This window comes from Poecilia formosa, unplaced genomic scaffold, assembly GCF_000485575.1.
Source record: "Poecilia formosa unplaced genomic scaffold, Poecilia_formosa-5.1.2 Scaffold100, whole genome shotgun sequence".
Lineage (NCBI taxonomy): Eukaryota > Metazoa > Chordata > Actinopteri > Cyprinodontiformes > Poeciliidae > Poecilia > Poecilia formosa.
In genome coordinates, this window is record NW_006800039.1 from 728626 (window position 1) to 748176 (window position 19551).

Here is a 19551-nt window from a genome sequence, read left to right on the forward strand (position 1 = left end):
CCCTGATGCTGTTATTAATCTTCTGGTATTAATGCATTCTGTCATCTAAACAAACACTGAGTTGATATAACATTGGTTTCCTTTGTGTTTTATGAACACCACGACGCAACATGCTACGTTTAACTAAACCCACAGTGTCACACTGGGAGGTGGCGAGTCACTCTCCCTTTTCCCCTGATGGGACATTGGTTATACAAACATCTTTAGATGGCTTGATCCCCCAAACAACACAAAGCCCCATCCACAGTACAGGAACTGTTTGTTTTACTCGTTAAGTCTAGTTTACAACCACTAGTTAAAATTACAAAAAAAAGCACAATAAAACTCTCAGGAGATGTGAAGATGTGAGAATTATATATACGTAAATGTCAGTCCTTAGAGCAAATTAACAATCTAAATCAACTAACTGTCACTTTCAAGATTACATGTGCTGAAGTATGTTTAATTCACTGGGCAAATGTTTGTGCTGACTCATGTGAAAGGCCATTGACAGTTTCAGTGACCCATTAACATCCTATAGCTTTCTATTGTTGCTGCGTAAATGGCCTATTAGCATTGTTTTTGAATTCAAATCCTACATTTTCTGGCATAAAGAGTGGTTTAACTCTCTAATGAGGGCTCCAAAAAAAAAAAAAAGGGATAAGGCTTCTAATCTCTCTGCTCCCTTAAACTACTGCAAACAATTATGAAAGGTCAAATTTAATGCAATCAAACTGTTTTGCTTGTTCATGGAAATCATCAAAGTTAATTGTTGGAAAAAAAAAACGTCTGGTTAAATCTTTTCTCATTTAGACTTAACGCGTGTAGCTCAGTCTTTGGCATTTATTGACCATTTGCCAGAGGAGTCCAAATTACCAGATTAGTGTCACAACAGCTCGTTTACTTTTGTTTTGTTGTTTGTTTTTTTCCTGAACCCGCAATCAATGGGCCTCTCCTGGAGATGAAGCAGGAGGAAGCTGGTTGGAGTCGATGGAAAATGAGAAGCACATAATTGTATTTTCTCCATTTCACACTGTGGCATTCAGACTGCAGTGAAAGCTCTTCCAGCCAGGCGACCAACTGTGTAATCTGTCACTGAACTTTAAGTGGCTGGCAGCACTGGCAGTACAGGTAAAGAGAAGGATGGACTCGGTACTATTTAAACCATCATCAAATTATAGGAAATCTAATTTCAAGGTACTTTGCAAGATGAACAGGTTCAATTCAAATCGATCCAATTCATTCTAATATAGCCAGGTCAAATAATCAAGTACACACAGTCTGGCATGATACTATTCAGTAGAGAGCTACAAAAGTCAGTTGATCCTGTAGTTTCAAATGGTAAGCTGCGCTAAATCTAAGGAAGACTGATTGATAGCTTTAAGTTATTGACTTTACTGCAATCTCTCATCTGAATGGAGAAAATCATCCCCCTCTTGACAGAAATAAACCCCCAGCAGTACCCGGCTCAGTGTGAGTATATCTAAGATTGTTAAATTTCTCCTAATTTAATTTGCATTGTAAACATTTTATGATCTTCCGAAAAAAGAAAACTGTCGATTTGTTATTGGCCACTCTTTATTTATTATCACAAGTGGCCAATCTAAGAAAAATATCCCAACTGTTTCATGCTGGATTTCTGAGCTTCTAAATAACAGAAAGCTACCATATTTACATTTAAATCAATTTCACCAATTGTGCCTAAAAAGAGTGGTAAGATAGACTACCAGAATTATTCCATAAGCCTGTTAATGGCTACAAGAAATGTGAAGTTTTCTCTGCAACATGCTATTAGACAACTGCATGCATATTTTGGATCCTGCAAGCGTAATTCTGAACATGTGGGAATTCCAGAAAATCAACAATAGATTAAGCTTTATGTTACTAAGTAGTTGCATAGCTCCTACTGATGTATCATTTTCTTTGTCTTTCTGTTGCACAGCCCCGTTTTGGTAATCATTAATACTATAAGTTTTCATGTTTCTTTCAACATAACATCATTTTGAGAACCAGAATTGCAGCCTCATTAAAACACATGTATTAATTAGCCAAATGGGACTTTTAATCTTGTTGAAGTAAGAAAGCAAGGCTTTTTACCCTTTACCTTTACAGCAAACTATCGTGCAAATGACCCCATGACAAGGTGCCAGTTTCAAGAGGAACAAATGGCTTTCACATTTCATAAAGTGGTCCTGTTTGAGGCGGTTATGTTGAAACATCCAAAACATGAAGGGGAGTGTTCCCCAAGGACCAAACATTGGTGTGTTTCATTGCTAACATGGTTTCAGAATGCAGGCCTGTCTTTGCAAAACCTGCCATGCAAGGGAAGTGCTAGTTGCAATCAAATTGGTTCACTCGAGTCGATGGAAACAGTTGAGTTCCACCAGAAAGCAACTGTTTTGGTTTGTTTCTGTAATATTTTTAATATTTTGCAAACAGCAATTGATAGTGAGTAAAGGCTTTTATCAATACTATATATAATTTATTTCCCAGTACCTTACTGTATTGTATACTGGTTCACTCTACAACAGTAACTCTATTGTACCTTGACCTTTGTTTTAAGGTCAGGGAGTAGCCATGTAGTCACCCCTACAGTACAGATCTTTTAATTCAGAGTACCATGGACCTGAGCTAAACAAGTGGAGGCACCATTAAGGTTCACTGCTCGTTATGGTGCATTCACACCGTCTGGCGCTTCAAGTTCGACACGTGTGCACTTTTGGTGCGTTCACGCCAAACGCGTTTTGAGCGTCAGGCACGTCTGGTTTACATTCAAAGTCTATGTGGATGCGCTCCACACTTCTACGGCCCTCGATGCGCCTCCACATGCACTTTGAATGTAAACCAGATGCGCCTGATGCTCAAAACGTGTTTGGTGTGAACGTGCCATTAGCTCTGGAACAAGCTCTCTAAAAACCTGAGATGTGTTTACTCCTTTAAATCAAGACAGGAAGACTGTTTACCTAAAAGTAAAAGAGTGTGTTATTGGTTCAGTTTCATGCTGTTTTAACAACATATGTGTTTTTTGAAGTTTTACGACTTCATGCAATATTTGCTCAACAATTTCCAATATGGACTCAGAATATGTATGTAAATTGTAAATTGATGGAACGGGAGCTTTTAATTCAGAAATCTTCCTATTTTGTCTGAAGCTTGTGTTTGTATTGAACCAGCAATCAGAAAACATACTTCTGTTACATGATAGTTTACTGCTCTAAAGTAATGAGTTTTAAATGTTTTCTTCTCTGAAAAACACACCAGCAATAAATCTCAGGCTCTGAAAGGAGTGAAGGGATTATTTAAATCCACAAGGGGGCGTCCTGAACTGTCAAAGACTGAGGATGAAAGAGTATAATGTAGAAAATATGTGAAACAAGTTACACAGAGAAAATGTACATTTTAACACTATTTGTGGCTTATGATGGTATGAGCTCCATATTCAATATCTCACATATGACATCAAGTATTTCTTTTTACTCACTAGTTCTGTGTCAACTCCGTCATGCACTGTCAACTCCGTCAGATGGACTTTTTTTGTTGTTTTAAATAATATTTGTTTTCTTTCTTGAGAAGCATTTGTCTGTAAAACTGAGTAAAAATATCACTAATAGGGTCATTAAAAAATTATTTTATATTTATTTTTGTCAGATGGTGATGAGAAAGTTCTGGGTCAGGTCGATTAAAAATTTTATTTTTTTAAAAAATGTTGCAACTGGGAGCCTGTACCTTAGCATCTTAACATTTCCAAAACATTATTTGTCATATTTGCATACATAAGGTTGGGAAATAATTGTAAAAAAAATGGGGAAAATTTAAACCCAATTTGTCCCTATTCTCAAGAATCACTGATATTTAACATTAACACAGCCTGCTGTAGTTTTCGGCTGGTAAACATCACGGTAGACGTTTTAGACGCGTAGCACCGACAGACAGAAGAACACCGGCTCTTTTTTTGTTGCTAAAACTGAGCCAAATGATTTGAATCTCAGAAAAGACAATTGAATTCCCACCGCTGAGTCGTACGGAGGTACAGAGAGCTTGAGTGGAAGGAGGGAGGAGAAATAAGAAAAATGGAGCCGAAAACAGACCAATGAGAAAACGCCCTGTTGGCCCTACAGGCATCCCGTCATGCTGTCGGACTGAGCGCTACGTCAGCAGTGAGACAGAAACATGGCGGTGTCCAACGCTCGAGTGTTCATATTAAGTTTTCTCGCAGGTTTAGTATTCCACCGCAGTCTCGCAAACGTTGCTGTAGAAGGTTCGAACCCGGAAGAGCCCCCTCACCGCCGTTTTGAGTACAAGTACAGCTTCAAAGGACCGCACCTGTCTCAGTCCGACGGCGGTATCCCGTTTTGGATTCACAGTGGAAGTAAGTTTGTATCCAGCTGTCAACATCACAGAACAAACTGATAAGGAAAATATTTCCTTAAGAGTGGACCCTAACAATGAGAGGATGACAGCCGAGACTGTCTCGCTTGCAGCGGTTTCCGCTCGGGGTGTTCAAGGCGATGCTGCTTTGCTCTCAACCTGCACCAAAAAAAAATAAAAAAAAAAATGCTTAAATGAATCCTAGCACACCAGCTTCCAATCGACAACCCCGATGAATCGCTGGCACGCGTTTAATATTTGTCAAAAGACATGGCTGATGCCACAGCGTCTGCAGACAGGAAAAGCTGCTACTTTCCTTTCTTGTCTGGGAAAATAGCAGCACACCGAGTTGTCCAGATGCTGAAATGAACTGCAGGGGGATCACACTTCCTTTCCAGTAAGCCAGCTCTACTTAATGGTAAAAAATAAATAAATAAACGAATGTATTATAATTTTTTGTTTAAAACCTTACATTTACTATTTAGATTCTAAAGATTACAAGTCAGTTCTGTATAAAGGTAGATTTTTAAATAAGAATGCCTTTTTGATTCATCCTCTTAATCTTACATTATCTTTTCAATTGTAAAAAGAAATGTCCGTAACGTTTGCAAAGCACAAACTCAACACGAGTCCTAACTCCAAGGGTCAAGTCACAGTGACAAATGACACAAGCTTGTTTGCAAACAGAACTGCAGAAGATTCGCCCTCTAACATCAGCTAGATAGGTCAACATTCAACTTTTAGATTGAAACACTTGTAATGCTGATGTATGTATGGAACAAGTTTTTAGATGTGACTTTACTGTACATAGATACTTTGCTGTATCAGTGTCCAAAGTTTTAAGGATAAGGGTGATATACTCCTTGAAGGGAACCTGGAGATATAGCCAGCATTGTTTGGGATCAGTTGAAGTTTATAAGGAGTTTGTGAAGTAAAAAAAAAAAAGACAATTATGGGTATCACAATGGAAATGAATACAGTATTTTCTGAAAACAATGCCTTATGAATGAGAGTAGTTTAAGATTAGGAGGAACCCCAGATGTNATCTCTTTATATTTCATTTAACTTCTCAGAAAAATATGATTGCTATTTGATTAATGTAATATTTATTTTTCTAGAGATCAATAAAGACCAACTCAGACCTCTTAATTCAATAGAAAACTTGCTTCTGAGAAGGTACCCAGAAATGCAGTACCCTTTTAACCATTGAGCATTTTACAAATGTATGTGATTCAAGGGAAAGCTATTTTCAATCATTTCATATTTTATACAGTGAATATTTGATTTTGTAAAGAAAGATGCAAACCCTCCACTTTGTGTTGAATGAGAAAACATTCGTGGCATTTTCTCCCTGTTTCCTGTACACCAAGATGGACAGTCTCCCCAAGCCTGCAATAACAAAATGCTCATCCCTTTTGAGTCCACTAGATGGCAGCCTTTTCCCATTCTCAGACTCCGTGACTGTGGTCCTTTCGCTAGAGCACAGGACATGGAGCCCAATGAACTCAATTAAATTTGCAGTTTAAATCACAAAGAGATGCAATATGGTAATCAAAACCCAACTGTGACTAATGTTTTCTTGTTTATTTTAGGACTCAAGCCACCAGTTGCCCTTCAACAAAAGACTCACTCAGAAACTGACTCATCCCTATCGGAGTAATTATTTTAAGCAATTTGTTCCTGGAAGCAATGAATGATCAGCACATTTTAAACACGTGTTAAGCTCGGGGTAAAGTCTAAAAAAGCCCCTGCTGTCCAGCTGCACTGATCAACATTCTTGTTTGCCATACCAACGGCAAAACACAAAAGCAAATTTAGGAACTTTTAGATTTTTGTTGAACTTCTGAGTTTCCCACATCTATACTCATGTGCAGCAGATCAAGAAAAACAAAACAATATATGCCCATAAAATCCCTGCTGGAAATAATTAATCACCAACAAACAGAGAGGAGCCTTAAATGAATTTAACGATTTGCTGAAGAGGCCCCTTGTCTCCACTTACAGCTCCCTGCTCGTCCCCTTCATTATTTAGAACCACACACAAAAAGATGCAGCGCTGAACGGGCACGCACACACACACACACACACTAACATGAAAAAATGTTTCATAGCAAATGAATGAGGAAGTTACTATGCTGCTATAGAGCCCCTAATGAGGTAATTTTATTAGAAGCGGCTGCCCAGAACAGTTGGAAATGGATGGGGGAAACAAACAGGGTAGAGAAAATTAGTGTTACCCAATTCATTAATTAATGCGTCAGTGTGGGCAGCAAATTAACTGCCCCAAATAATCTTCTATTCAGTGAAGATTATGATGGCGGGGAGAAAAAAAATACATTGTTGCCCTTCAACGTAATTACAAGACAGTGCAAATTCAATTCTAATGAGGTGAAAGGCACCCCCTTAACATACATCCCCTAGTCCCCTTCTCTGAAAAGGCCTGCTCTTGTTGAGGCCTAAGTTTAAGGAAGTATTGAGAGCGAACGAGACAATGCTGAGAGATCGGCCCGGGCCTGAGTGCTTTACATGCTGCAAACAGGTAGAGGGGACTGAATGGCTCTCTTTCTGGGACTCCTGGGGGGCCTGTCTTCCCAGCATAACAACACTTGGCCCCGAGAAAAGGGTCCGCTGAGGAGCCCCGGAGAGTGAATGGGCCTGCGCCGCAATGGGTCACCCTGAATGGCCACAAGTTCTTCACTGATTAAAAACTATGTTGCGCCGGCCCCGGGGCCACGCACATGTGCGCAGACACACACAGAAGCACACACTCTGCCTCTCATTGAGTTATCTTTACTCATGCTTTGTCTCCTCTAATTGGAGCTGATGAGTGACTAATTGGTAGCTTTTTTACAACACCCAGCACTTAAGCGATGGCAAGCCGAGGGAGGCAGCATGAGCGGAGTTAATGAGAGGCTTTGCACAAATAAGAGCTTTAAAATGGGCCTGTCTCTCAGAATGGACGTAAAGGAAAGTTGAGGATAGCTTTTGTGTCCCCCACATCTTTCACTTTATGTGCAGGTATCTAAAAAGGAGAAGGAGCGGTGGAGGGCACCCAGTGGTTGCTGAAACGCTGAGCACTTGTGCGAATAAAGGGATCTGTTCTGTATTGTTTGGAACCCATCGTTTAGTGTGTCTGCTAATAATGAGAAAGAACTGCTCCTCAAATGAATGTGGCAAAGTCCTCAGGGTACAATGAGTGCCTCTCTTGCTTGGACCACACTGCACCATGTTGAAGCAATCTGAAATAAAGGTTTCGTCCTTGAGCATTGTTAGGGGTGAGTATGTGGCCTATGTGCACAGAACTGAGCCAACAAATATTACGGCAGCAATCCTCCATTAAAGCCATGGAATACTATTTGATTTTCTTTTTTTTTTCTTTCTTTCTTTTTATTTTTTTAGATTTTTGTAATAAAGTTTATACCAGTTCTAAAATCAGACTGAACAGTTTTCAAATGTTGTCAAACCTTATGGATGTTTTTACATTTTTGCAAAACATGAAAAAGTTCATGTAGTTTTTGCAAAACTACATGAACTTCAATGTGTTTCAGTAGAATTTTACTTGATAGGGCAAAGTAGGGTTAATTGTGCATATTGTACGGTTTTCAATGGTTAACAAACAGATTTGAAAGGTGTGACATACACTTATTCTGCCTCTCTTATTTCAATTCAAGGAATACAGCAGACTGCTCGAGTTGTGAAGAAATTTAAACAAGGACTGGATTTTAAAACAGTATCCAAACCTTTGAACATCTCATTGAGAAATGTTCAATCTATCATCTGACACTGGAAAAAGAATAACCAAAAAAGTATTACCAAGACATGATTGACAGGCCTGGAAATGAGAGTTTTACTCAGAGAAGCAGTAAACATATCCATTGTAATCTCGTCAGAATTAATTGGAAGATGGATAGACCTAAATACAGGAAGATTTTGGAAGAAAACCTGTTGCAGGTTTCAAAGACTTCAGCAGGATTATTGCTTCTGGCTTTGCACATCTAGACACTAAAATTCAAACCTTTTTTTAAAAAAAACAACAACAAAAAACACGCTAAATAGGTCAAAGAATGTCAATTGGATTTGTTTTGCCATTTTAACACCTGAAAATACTTTAATTCAAACCATCTCTTTGTATCTCTGGCTGCATTTTTCTAGTAGATAAACTTCTCCCCTAATCTCAAATTGTTTGCACTTTCCAGTAACTCTGAATGGATTTCACCTGTCATAAAAAAAAAGAAAAGAGTAAATGTTTCGGTGTTTAGACTTGCAAAGCTAGCATAGACATACCCTGATGCTGTTATTAATCTTCTGGTATTAATGCATTCTGTCATCTAAACAAACACTGAGTTGATATAACATTGGTTTCCTTTGTGTTTTATGAACACCACGACGCAACATGCTACGTTTAACTAAACCCACAGTGTCACACTGGGAGGTGGCGAGTCACTCTCCCTTTTCCCCTGATGGGACATTGGTTATACAAACATCTTTAGATGGCTTGATCCCCCAAACAACACAAAGCCCCATCCACAGTACAGGAACTGTTTGTTTTACTCGTTAAGTCTAGTTTACAACCACTAGTTAAAATTACAAAAAAAAGCACAATAAAACTCTCAGGAGATGTGAAGATGTGAGAATTATATATACGTAAATGTCAGTCCTTAGAGCAAATTAACAATCTAAATCAACTAACTGTCACTTTCAAGATTACATGTGCTGAAGTATGTTTAATTCACTGGGCAAATGTTTGTGCTGACTCATGTGAAAGGCCATTGACAGTTTCAGTGACCCATTAACATCCTATAGCTTTCTATTGTTGCTGCGTAAATGGCCTATTAGCATTGTTTTTGAATTCAAATCCTACATTTTCTGGCATAAAGAGTGGTTTAACTCTCTAATGAGGGCTCCAAAAAAAAAAAAAAGGGATAAGGCTTCTAATCTCTCTGCTCCCTTAAACTACTGCAAACAATTATGAAAGGTCAAATTTAATGCAATCAAACTGTTTGGCTTGTTCATGGAAATCATCAAAGTTAATTGTTGGAAAAAAAAAAAACATCTGGTTAAATCTTTTCTCATTTAGACTTAACGCGTGTAACTCAGTCTTTGGCATTTATTGACCATTTGCCAGAGGAGTCCAAATTACCAGATTAGTGTCACAACAGCTCGTTTACTTTTGTTTTGTTGTTTGTTGTTTTCCTGAACCCGCAATCAATGGGCCTCTCCTGGAGATGAAGCAGGAGGAAGCTGGTTGGAGTCGATGGAAAATGAGAAGCACATAATTGTATTTTCTCCATTTCACACTGTGGCATTCAGACTGCAGTGAAAGCTCTTCCAGCCAGGCGACCAACTGTGTAATCTGTCACTGAACTTTAAGTGGCTGGCAGCACTGGCAGTACAGGTAAAGAGAAGGATGGACTCGGTACTATTTAAACCATCATCAAATTATAGGAAATCTAATTTCAAGGTACTTTGCAAGATGAACAGGTTCAATTCAAATCGATCCAATTCATTCTAATATAGCCAGGTCAAATAATCAAGTACACACAGTCTGGCATGATACTATTCAGTAGAGAGCTACAAAAGTCAGTTGATCCTGTAGTTTCAAATGGTAAGCTGCGCTAAATCTAAGGAAGACTGATTGATAGCTTTAAGTTATTGACTTTACTGCAATCTCTCATCTGAATGGAGAAAATCATCCCCCTCTTGACAGAAATAAACCCCCAGCAGTACCCGGCTCAGTGTGAGTATATCTAAGATTGTTAAATTTCTCCTAATTTAATTTGCATTGTAAACATTTTATGATCTTCCGAAAAAAGAAAACTGTCGATTTGTTATTGGCCACTCTTTATTTATTATCACAAGTGGCCAATCTAAGAAAAATATCCCAACTGTTTCATGCTGGATTTCTGAGCTTCTAAATAACAGAAAGCTACCATATTTACATTTAAATCAATTTCACCAATTGTGCCTAAAAAGAGTGGTAAGATAGACTACCAGAATTATTCCATAAGCCTGTTAATGGCTACAAGAAATGTGAAGTTTTCTCTGCAACATGCTATTAGACAACTGCATGCATATTTTGGATCCTGCAAGCGTAATTCTGAACATGTGGGAATTCCAGAAAATCAACAATAGATTAAGCTTTATGTTACTAAGTAGTTGCATAGCTCCTACTGATGTATCATTTTCTTTGTCTTTCTGTTGCACAGCCCCGTTTTGGTAATCATTAATACTATAAGTTTTCATGTTTCTTTCAACATAACATCATTTTGAGAACCAGAATTGCAGCCTCATTAAAACACATGTATTAATTAGCCAAATGGGACTTTTAATCTTGTTGAAGTAAGAAAGCAAGGCTTTTTACCCTTTACCTTTACAGCAAACTATCGTGCAAATGACCCCATGACAAGGTGCCAGTTTCAAGAGGAACAAATGGCTTTCACATTTCATAAAGTGGTCCTGTTTGAGGCGGTTATGTTGAAACATCCAAAACATGAAGGGGAGTGTTCCCCAAGGACCAAACATTGGTGTGTTTCATTGCTAACATGGTTTCAGAATGCAGGCCTGTCTTTGCAAAACCTGCCATGCAAGGGAAGTGCTAGTTGCAATCAAATTGGTTCACTCGAGTCGATGGAAACAGTTGAGTTCCACCAGAAAGCAACTGTTTTGGTTTGTTTCTGTAATATTTTTAATATTTTGCAAACAGCAATTGATAGTGAGTAAAGGCTTTTATCAATACTATATATAATTTATTTCCCAGTACCTTACTGTATTGTATACTGGTTCACTCTACAACATAGTAACTCTATTGTACCTTGACCTTTGTTTTAAGGTCAAGGAATAGCCATGTAGCCACCCCCACAGTACAGATCTTTTAATTCAGAGTACCATGGACCAGAACTAAACAAGTGGAGGCACCATTAAGGTTCACTGCTCGTTATGGTGCGTTCACACCGTCTGGCGCTTCAAGTTCGACACGTGTGCACTTTTGGTGCGTTCACGCCAAACGCGTTTTGAGCGTCAGGCACGTCTGGTTTACATTCAAAGTCTATGTGGATGCGCTCCACACTTCTACGGCCCTCGATGCGCCTCCACATACACTTTGAATGTAAACCAGATGCGCCTGACGCTCAAAACGTGTTTGGTGTGAACGTGCCATTAGCTCTGGAACAAGCTCTCTAAAAACCTGAGATGTGTTTACTCCTTTAAATCAAGACAGGAAGACTGTTTACCTAAAAGTAAAAGAGTGTGTTATTGGTTCAGTTTCATGCTGTTTTAACAACATATGTGTTTTTTGAAGTTTTACGACTTCATGCAATATTTGCTCAACAATTTCCAATATGGACTCAGAATATGTATGTAAATTGTAAATTGATGGAACGGGAGCTTTTAATTCAGAAATCTTCCTATTTTGTCTGAAGCTTGTGTTTGTATTGAACCAGCAATCAGAAAACATACTTCTGTTACATGATAGTTTACTGCTCTAAAGTAATGAGTTTTAAATGTTTTCTTCTCTGAAAAACACACCAGCAATAAATCTCAGGCTCTGAAAGGAGTGAAGGGATTATTTAAATCCACAAGGGGGCGTCCTGAACTGTCAAAGACTGAGGATGAAAGAGTATAATGTAGAAAATATGTGAAACAAGTTACACAGAGAAAATGTACATTTTAACACTATTTGTGGCTTATGATGGTATGAGCTCCATATTCAATATCTCACATATGACATCAAGTATTTCTTTTTACTCACTAGTTCTGTGTCAACTCCGTCATGCACTGTCAACTCCGTCAGATGGACTTTTTTTGTTGTTTTAAATAATATTTGTTTTCTTTCTTGAGAAGCATTTGTCTGTAAAACTGAGTAAAAATATCACTAATAGGGTCATTAAAAAATTATTTTATATTTATTTTTGTCAGATGGTGATGAGAAAGTTCTGGGTCAGGTCGATTAAAAATTTTATTTTTTTAAAAAATGTTGCAACTGGGAGCCTGTACCTTAGCATCTTAACATTTCCAAAACATTATTTGTCATATTTGCATACATAAGGTTGGGAAATAATTGTAAAAAAAATGGGGAAAATTTAAACCCAATTTGTCCCTATTCTCAAGAATCACTGATATTTAACATTAACACAGCCTGCTGTAGTTTTCGGCTGGTAAACATCACGGTAGACGTTTTAGACGCGTAGCACCGACAGACAGAAGAACACCGGCTCTTTTTTTGTTGCTAAAACTGAGCCAAATGATTTGAATCTCAGAAAAGACAATTGAATTCCCACCGCTGAGTCGTACGGAGGTACAGAGAGCTTGAGTGGAAGGAGGGAGGAGAAATAAGAAAAATGGAGCCGAAAACAGACCAATGAGAAAACGCCCTGTTGGCCCTACAGGCATCCCGTCATGCTGTCGGACTGAGCGCTACGTCAGCAGTGAGACAGAAACATGGCGGTGTCCAACGCTCGAGTGTTCATATTAAGTTTTCTCGCAGGTTTAGTATTCCACCGCAGTCTCGCAAACGTTGCTGTAGAAGGTTCGAACCCGGAAGAGCCCCCTCACCGCCGTTTTGAGTACAAGTACAGCTTCAAAGGACCGCACCTGTCTCAGTCCGACGGCGGTATCCCGTTTTGGATTCACAGTGGAAGTAAGTTTGTATCCAGCTGTCAACATCACAGAACAAACTGATAAGGAAAATATTTCCTTAAGAGTGGACCCTAACAATGAGAGGATGACATCCGAGACTGTCTCGCTTGCAGCGGTTTCCGCTCGGGGTGTTCAAGGCGATGCTGCTTTGCTCTCAACCTGCACCAAAAAAAAATAAAAAAAAAAATGCTTAAATGAATCCTAGCACACCAGCTTCCAATCGACAACCCCGATGAATCGCTGGCACGCGTTTAATATTTGTCAAAAGACATGGCTGATGCCACAGCGTCTGCAGACAGGAAAAGCTGCTACTTTCCTTTCTTGTCTGGGAAAATAGCAGCACACCGAGTTGTCCAGATGCTGAAATGAACTGCAGGGGGATCACACTTCCTTTCCAGTAAGCCAGCTCTACTTAATGGTAAAAAATAAATAAATAAACGAATGTATTATAATTTTTTGTTTAAAACCTTACATTTACTATTTAGATTCTAAAGATTACAAGTCAGTTCTGTATAAAGGTAGATTTTTAAATAAGAATGCCTTTTTGATTCATCCTCTTAATCTTACATTATCTTTTCAATTGTAAAAAGAAATGTCCGTAACGTTTGCAAAGCACAAACTCAACACGAGTCCTAACTCCAAGGGTCAAGTCACAGTGACAAATGACACAAGCTTGTTTGCAAACAGAACTGCAGAAGATTCGCCCTCTAACATCAGCTAGATAGGTCAACATTCAACTTTTAGATTGAAACACTTGTAATGCTGATGTATGTATGGAACAAGTTTTTAGATGTGACTTTACTGTACATAGATACTTTGCTGTATCAGTGTCCAAAGTTTTAAGGATAAGGGTGATATACTCCTTGAAGGGAACCTGGAGATATAGCCAGCATTGTTTGGGATCAGTTGAAGTTTATAAGGAGTTTGTGAAGTAAAAAAAAAAAAGACAATTATGGGTATCACAATGGAAATGAATACAGTATTTTCTGAAAACAATGCCTTATGAATGAGAGTAGTTTAAGATTAGGAGGAACCCCAGATGTAAGCCTTGTGTTACACCACTGCTTGAAAAACTGTTACTTACAAAGCACATTATCTTCATTTCCACACTCACTTTCTCTTGTTGTGATTTCAGATGCTATTCCAAGTGCAGACCAGGTGCGCATTACCCCATCCCTCAAGAGTCAAAGGGGCTCCGTGTGGACAAAAAATAAAGTCAACTTTGAGAACTGGGAGGCTGAGGTGACCTTCAGAGTATCGGGAAGAGGCAGGATGGGAGCGGACGGTTTGGTGAGCAGTTTTAATTCTTTGCAGACAAGGCAGCCCAGTTTATCCCGTGGAAAGATTGTGGTGATTTTTTTTTATTATTTATTTATTTTTTCCAGGTTGGAGAGCATCTTTTTCAGCGCAAAGTCCTAAACAATAATCTTAATTAATCAGAATTTGATTCAATAGATTAGCGAGTTACTGGAAGTGTAAAAAATAGTCATCTCAAATCAGACTTCCTCTTCCAGGCAGTGTAAATAAAAAAAATCTTGTGAACTTAAAAAGGGTCGTCATATCACTTCAGCAACAAAGATATTTTGCAAAGATATTTTTTGAAGAGCTCAGTTTCCAGAACTACAGAAAGCCTGAAGAGAAGAGAGTAGAAGTCGGAAACCAGGACAGAAAAAGAAGTAGAAAAAGAAGTGTATCCCTTTGGAATGTACTAGGCGGATGATGCAATTTTGCATTACCACCATAAGTGGCACCATAAATGTGCTCAAGTTAAATTTTGGAATTTCTTTTGTTTTTAAGTATGATTTTAAGCTACTGCATTGATATTGAAATGTTGTTCTTGGCTATCTTTACTTGCAAATGCTAAAAAGGGTGTGTGTATATGTGTGTGCTGTGGACACTTTCACTCATCGTTGCTCTTTAGCTAAATATATTTCTAAAAACCTCTGATTCATGAAGTCACCCAAGTGTCTCTAGAAGTGGGAGGTTCATACATTCATGACCTTTCCAAAATGCAGTAGCATCATGTTTTTTGTTTTTTTTTTCCCTCTGCGTTCCTTTGCTTTCTTACACAACACATCAGCGCATTTATGACACTGCCTAGCCCATTATGTGCTTTAAACTTGTGATGCTGGTTTTCAAAGGTGTGTCCTCCCCATAGAAACGGAATAACCATGGTGTTTAATTATTACACAAAACAACCTGAACACATAAATGACTTCTGACATTGTTCGACTGCACAACTCGCAGCTGATAGAGAAGCAAAGATGAACTTCTTTTTCCCAAAAGTCTTTTTTGAGAAAGAGTATTTTCACTAGCTAGCAGTAAGTTAGAAGGAAATGCTGAGACAAATACTTACATAGACTATTTTTACATTACAGTATGCAAAGTGTTTTCTCCTGTTCACCTGGAAGGTGAATAAATAGTTTATCCTGTTTCACCTAATCATCCTGTAGATGTCTCTACAGTCTAATTTGGGTCAAGCTGTGTCAAGTCAAATACAGTTGATTAGTCAAGAGTTGCACTATAAATCATAACTTTATCTTTGTCCCGTTATTCATGTTGCAGTGAACTCGAATAAATGTTAACTTTTTAATTACCATGTGTCCAGGCTCACTTATAAGGTGGTCAAGTCATTACAGAAGTACAGTAAAGTTACTTTTAATGTAAAATGTCAGACATTGGCCAGAATCACCCGTTTCAATAAAACTTTAAGATAAAAATAATGCATTTGATTTTTTTTTTTCCAGTCATTAGACTGTTATTATTATCTGAGGTCTATGTTTACGAACTGAGACAGGATTTGGAAAAGCACAGACTTAACCATACAAGTTCCCACAGTTGACATCAAGTCAAAGGATGTGTCTAAAGAAAATGCTGCTGTTGTCAATTTGCCTTAAGCAAGATTAAATAACCGCAAATTTAATGTCTTGCTCTGTTTTCCTTCCAACAGGCAGTGTGGTTCACCAGCGAGCAAGGCCTCGACGGCCCAGTGTACGGTGCTGCTGACACGTGGAACGGAATCGGAGTCTTCTTTGACTCGTTTGACAACGATGGAAAGGTTCGTGTCGTCTTTATGTTTCCAATAATAATTCACGATTAACATGTAAAACCAGAGGATTGTTTTTAGGTGGGATAAAGTTGCTCAAACTGTGTCTGTAACAGAAGAGATACGTTATTTCTTATATATATATATTCATTAAATTTGGGGCTTTGTCAATTGAAAATGTAAAACTGCTCTGAAAAATAGTTAAAAAAAAAATTATTGTTAGTGAGCAGGTATAGTATATATGTTGTAAATAAGATTACCTACAAGCTAAGCCACCTTTGCTCATCAGATCACAAAAGGATTAACATGTTTTCTCTGTTTTTGCTTCGCAATCCTAGAAAAATAACCCGGCCATCCTCGTCGTCGGGAACAATGGCAACCTTGTTTACGACCACCAAAAGTAAGTAAACATTTCTTCTCGCTTCCCTCGGGTGACATCACCAACTCAAATTTCAGCAACTTAAAGAAGATTAGAAAATATGATTATGTTTGCTTGAAAGTAAATAATCCTCTGTCTTTTCTAATCTGCCTTGGGCAAGTGAAAGCTTTAAATCACTTTTTCTGTGCCGTTCCAGTTTGTCTTAGAGTCAATAGTGTTTACGAAAACATTAACGTTAGTCACTTATCTTGTAAAGTTTGTATTGGATTGCTCCTAATCACAAAAAATTATATATTTGTGTAGCATTTCTGTGTTTTGGTTTTAAATTGTTTAAATTTTGTTTTCGTTCAGCGACGGCACCACGCAGGCCCTTGGAACGTGTCTGAGAGACTTCCGAAACAAACCGTACCCGATCAGAGCCAAAATAACCTACTACAGGAAGACCCTGACGGTAGGAGAAGGAACAGGAATCAAACATTTTAAAGCAGTGAATGTCTGAATAATAAAGGGTATTTATTTTCTACCAAATTGCTTGATTTTTTTTTTTGTTTTTTATGTTCCTCCTTAGGTTTTGATCAACAATGGATTCACTCCAGACAAAGAGGACTATGAGTTCTGCACAAAGGTTGAAAACATGATTATTCCGACTGAAGGCTTCTTTGGCATCTCAGCCGCCACTGGTGGTTTAGCAGGTACCACTCTGATCCCTACCCTAAATACCTGTACAATACCTGTACTTTTTTTTTATTATTCAAATCAGATGCTCTGCATATATAAGAACCTTTGCTTTACCTTTCAATCTATCACACATCTGGTTTTCAGCAGTTTCTTTTCATTTCTGTGCTTTAAATTAAGAAGATTTCAGCTAATTTACAAAAAATGTTATAACATATATAAATTGTGATTTTCCTAATTATTTCTTTTTACTTCCGTCAGACGACCACGATGTTTTGTCATTCTTGTTATTCAGACTCACTGAACCAGGCCAACAACCGGTAATCCCATTTCTTTTTTATCTTTAACTACTTGTTTTCCAGTTGTCCTTTACCACATTACCAATTCAGCTATTACTTTTTTTTTTCTTTGTTTTGTTTTTCTTTTGCATGCGATCTTCACTGAAGCCCTCCGTTGATTCTGAGATTCCTAAAGAGGAGAAAGATAAGTATCAAGAGGAATTTCAGAACTTTCAGCAAGAGCTTGATAAAAAGAAGGAAGAGTTTCAGAAGGATCACCCGAATGTCCAAGGAGAGCCAAGTTAGTTTTCTAACATGTTTGAAAGTTATATTTCCAATATAAAAACAGAACATGGATAGAGTTCACTGATATTTACCTTTGACTCTTTCCGGTCGTCTGTGTGCGTTTCAGTCGACGATTTGTACGAAAGTGTGAACGACCGCGAGATTCGTCAGGTGTTTGAGGGCCAGAACCGGATCCATCTGGAAATTAAGCAGATCAACCGGCAGCTCGCTATGATTCTGGATGAGCAGCGTAGATATGTTTCAGTTATCACAGACGAGATTTCCAAGAAGGGGACAAGTGCCGGGTCAGGACAGGTGAGCCTACAAGTGCCGACGTTTGGATTTACACTGAATACAAACTTAACTGACCTGGGGTTCAACGAAGTCTCACCTCTAGTGGTTTTCTGTGTTATTAACTATATGTTTGACTTACTTCGGTATGTTTAGGTTGGGAAAAAAAGCCAGCTAACGATAAACTGCTGGGTTTTCCAATTTATTCGCTTAATGATTGCTCCGTTGATTATTGAGAAGGGTCTCAATTATTTTCAACTTGCCATTTTTATTCAAGTGCAAATAAAAAGAGAGAAATTATTTTACTTGTTTTACAGTTTTCTATTCTTTTTTTTTGAAAGATGCATCTCTGATTTCCTATCAGTAGCAAACTTCTTGGTTGAATGAAAATAATTGAAAAACTAAATGTGCCAGAGGTATAAATAATTTTGGGCCATACAGTAAAACACTCTGATGTTTAGTCAACTGTTTTGTCAAACATCAACGCAAGAGTATTTATCCCTCGGAGAATTAATCTGTATTTCCCTCTCAGCTCGATTCTGCGAGTCAACAGCTCAGCTCCGTTATCGCCACGCAGCAGGAGCTTCTGAGAAACCTGAACGAACTGAGGTGAGCACCAGCATTACAGAACTTATTCTTAAAAGCTAGTTGTTGTTTTTTTTTGTTTGTTTGTTTTTTTTTTTTTTGCAACAAACATAAAGACACATCCATGATACCTGAAAAAAACAAGGGAAATCCTGCTGGATAAATCTCCTAAATCATATTTAATCTCAGGATAGCTGTAAAATCGCAGGTGCTGGCCAGTCTGATAATCCAGCTGCTGTAACATCTTCTTCCTCACCCCCGTCTATACCACCACCTTATGAGTCTCTGCTGCTCTCTCAATGCACATGGCTGCCACTCGCACTTATGTTCATGTATTTTTTTATTTTTTTATATATACATCTCATTTTATGGAGGAATTCAATAAATGTTGGTTTGTTTTTGTAATTGGCGACTTATCGGATGCAGGATGAACTCCTACCACCTTCGCCTCAGTGACTGTAGTGTACTATGGTCAAGTGGCGTCAGAAATATTAAGTTTTATGTTATCATATTGTAAGAGACATTGTAGTGTTACAATCCAAATTTGGCTAAGTTGAATTAAAGTGGCCCAAGTGTGGAGCCTTGAGGAACCCCACATATGATATTTATTTGCTCAGATGTATAATTTGCTAACCACTAATCAATGATTAGCAAGTAATATGACTAATTCAATTACAGCATTTGAAATAAAAAAAATAAATAAAAAAAAAAACCCAACTTGGATTAAAATAAAAATATTTACGGCATGATAGATGTAGTGATATTTAGCTGTAATCTCCTTATTTTTTTATTTATTGCTTTTTAACCTGAAATGGTTTCCAATTGAAAATGAGAAGCTATACAGAATTAGATCCTACGATAATGCAGCTTAAGAGATTTCATCATTCTGCCCGTCATGGCAAAACCTCAAAAAGACGGGATGATTTCGGTACTTACAGCAAGTAAAACTGCTTGAGCGTACACATTGTCATTTTAGCTGTTAAGAGCATATGAACTGATGATGTTAGGATTTTGTTGCAGCAGATTAATAA

At 38.0% G+C, this 19551-nt stretch overlaps 1 protein-coding gene across 2 annotated transcripts in view; it reads left to right on the forward strand.

The window, feature by feature from the left end:
* Nucleotides 1-4054: 4054 nt before the first annotated feature.
* The window catches only part of lman1 (lectin, mannose-binding, 1), an 18874-nt gene continuing 3377 nt past the window's right edge, over nucleotides 4055-19551 (forward strand). Inside the window, exons 1-10 of one of the 2 annotated variants that reach the window (XM_007558907.2) lie at nucleotides 4055-4348; nucleotides 14117-14271; nucleotides 15932-16039; nucleotides 16366-16427; nucleotides 16758-16857; nucleotides 16975-17098; nucleotides 17343-17401; nucleotides 17528-17660; nucleotides 17772-17959; nucleotides 18468-18544. In XM_007558907.2, the coding sequence (XP_007558969.1) occupies nucleotides 4150-4348; nucleotides 14117-14271; nucleotides 15932-16039; nucleotides 16366-16427; nucleotides 16758-16857; nucleotides 16975-17098; nucleotides 17343-17401; nucleotides 17528-17660; nucleotides 17772-17959; nucleotides 18468-18544 (1205 nt within the window). In that variant the 5' untranslated portion in view covers nucleotides 4055-4149. Of the gene's footprint in view, nucleotides 4349-12689; nucleotides 12983-14116; nucleotides 14272-15931; nucleotides 16040-16365; nucleotides 16428-16757; nucleotides 16858-16974; nucleotides 17099-17342; nucleotides 17402-17527; nucleotides 17661-17771; nucleotides 17960-18467; nucleotides 18545-19551 lie in introns of those variants that run through there. The other variant, XM_007558906.2, reaches the window with a different exon arrangement.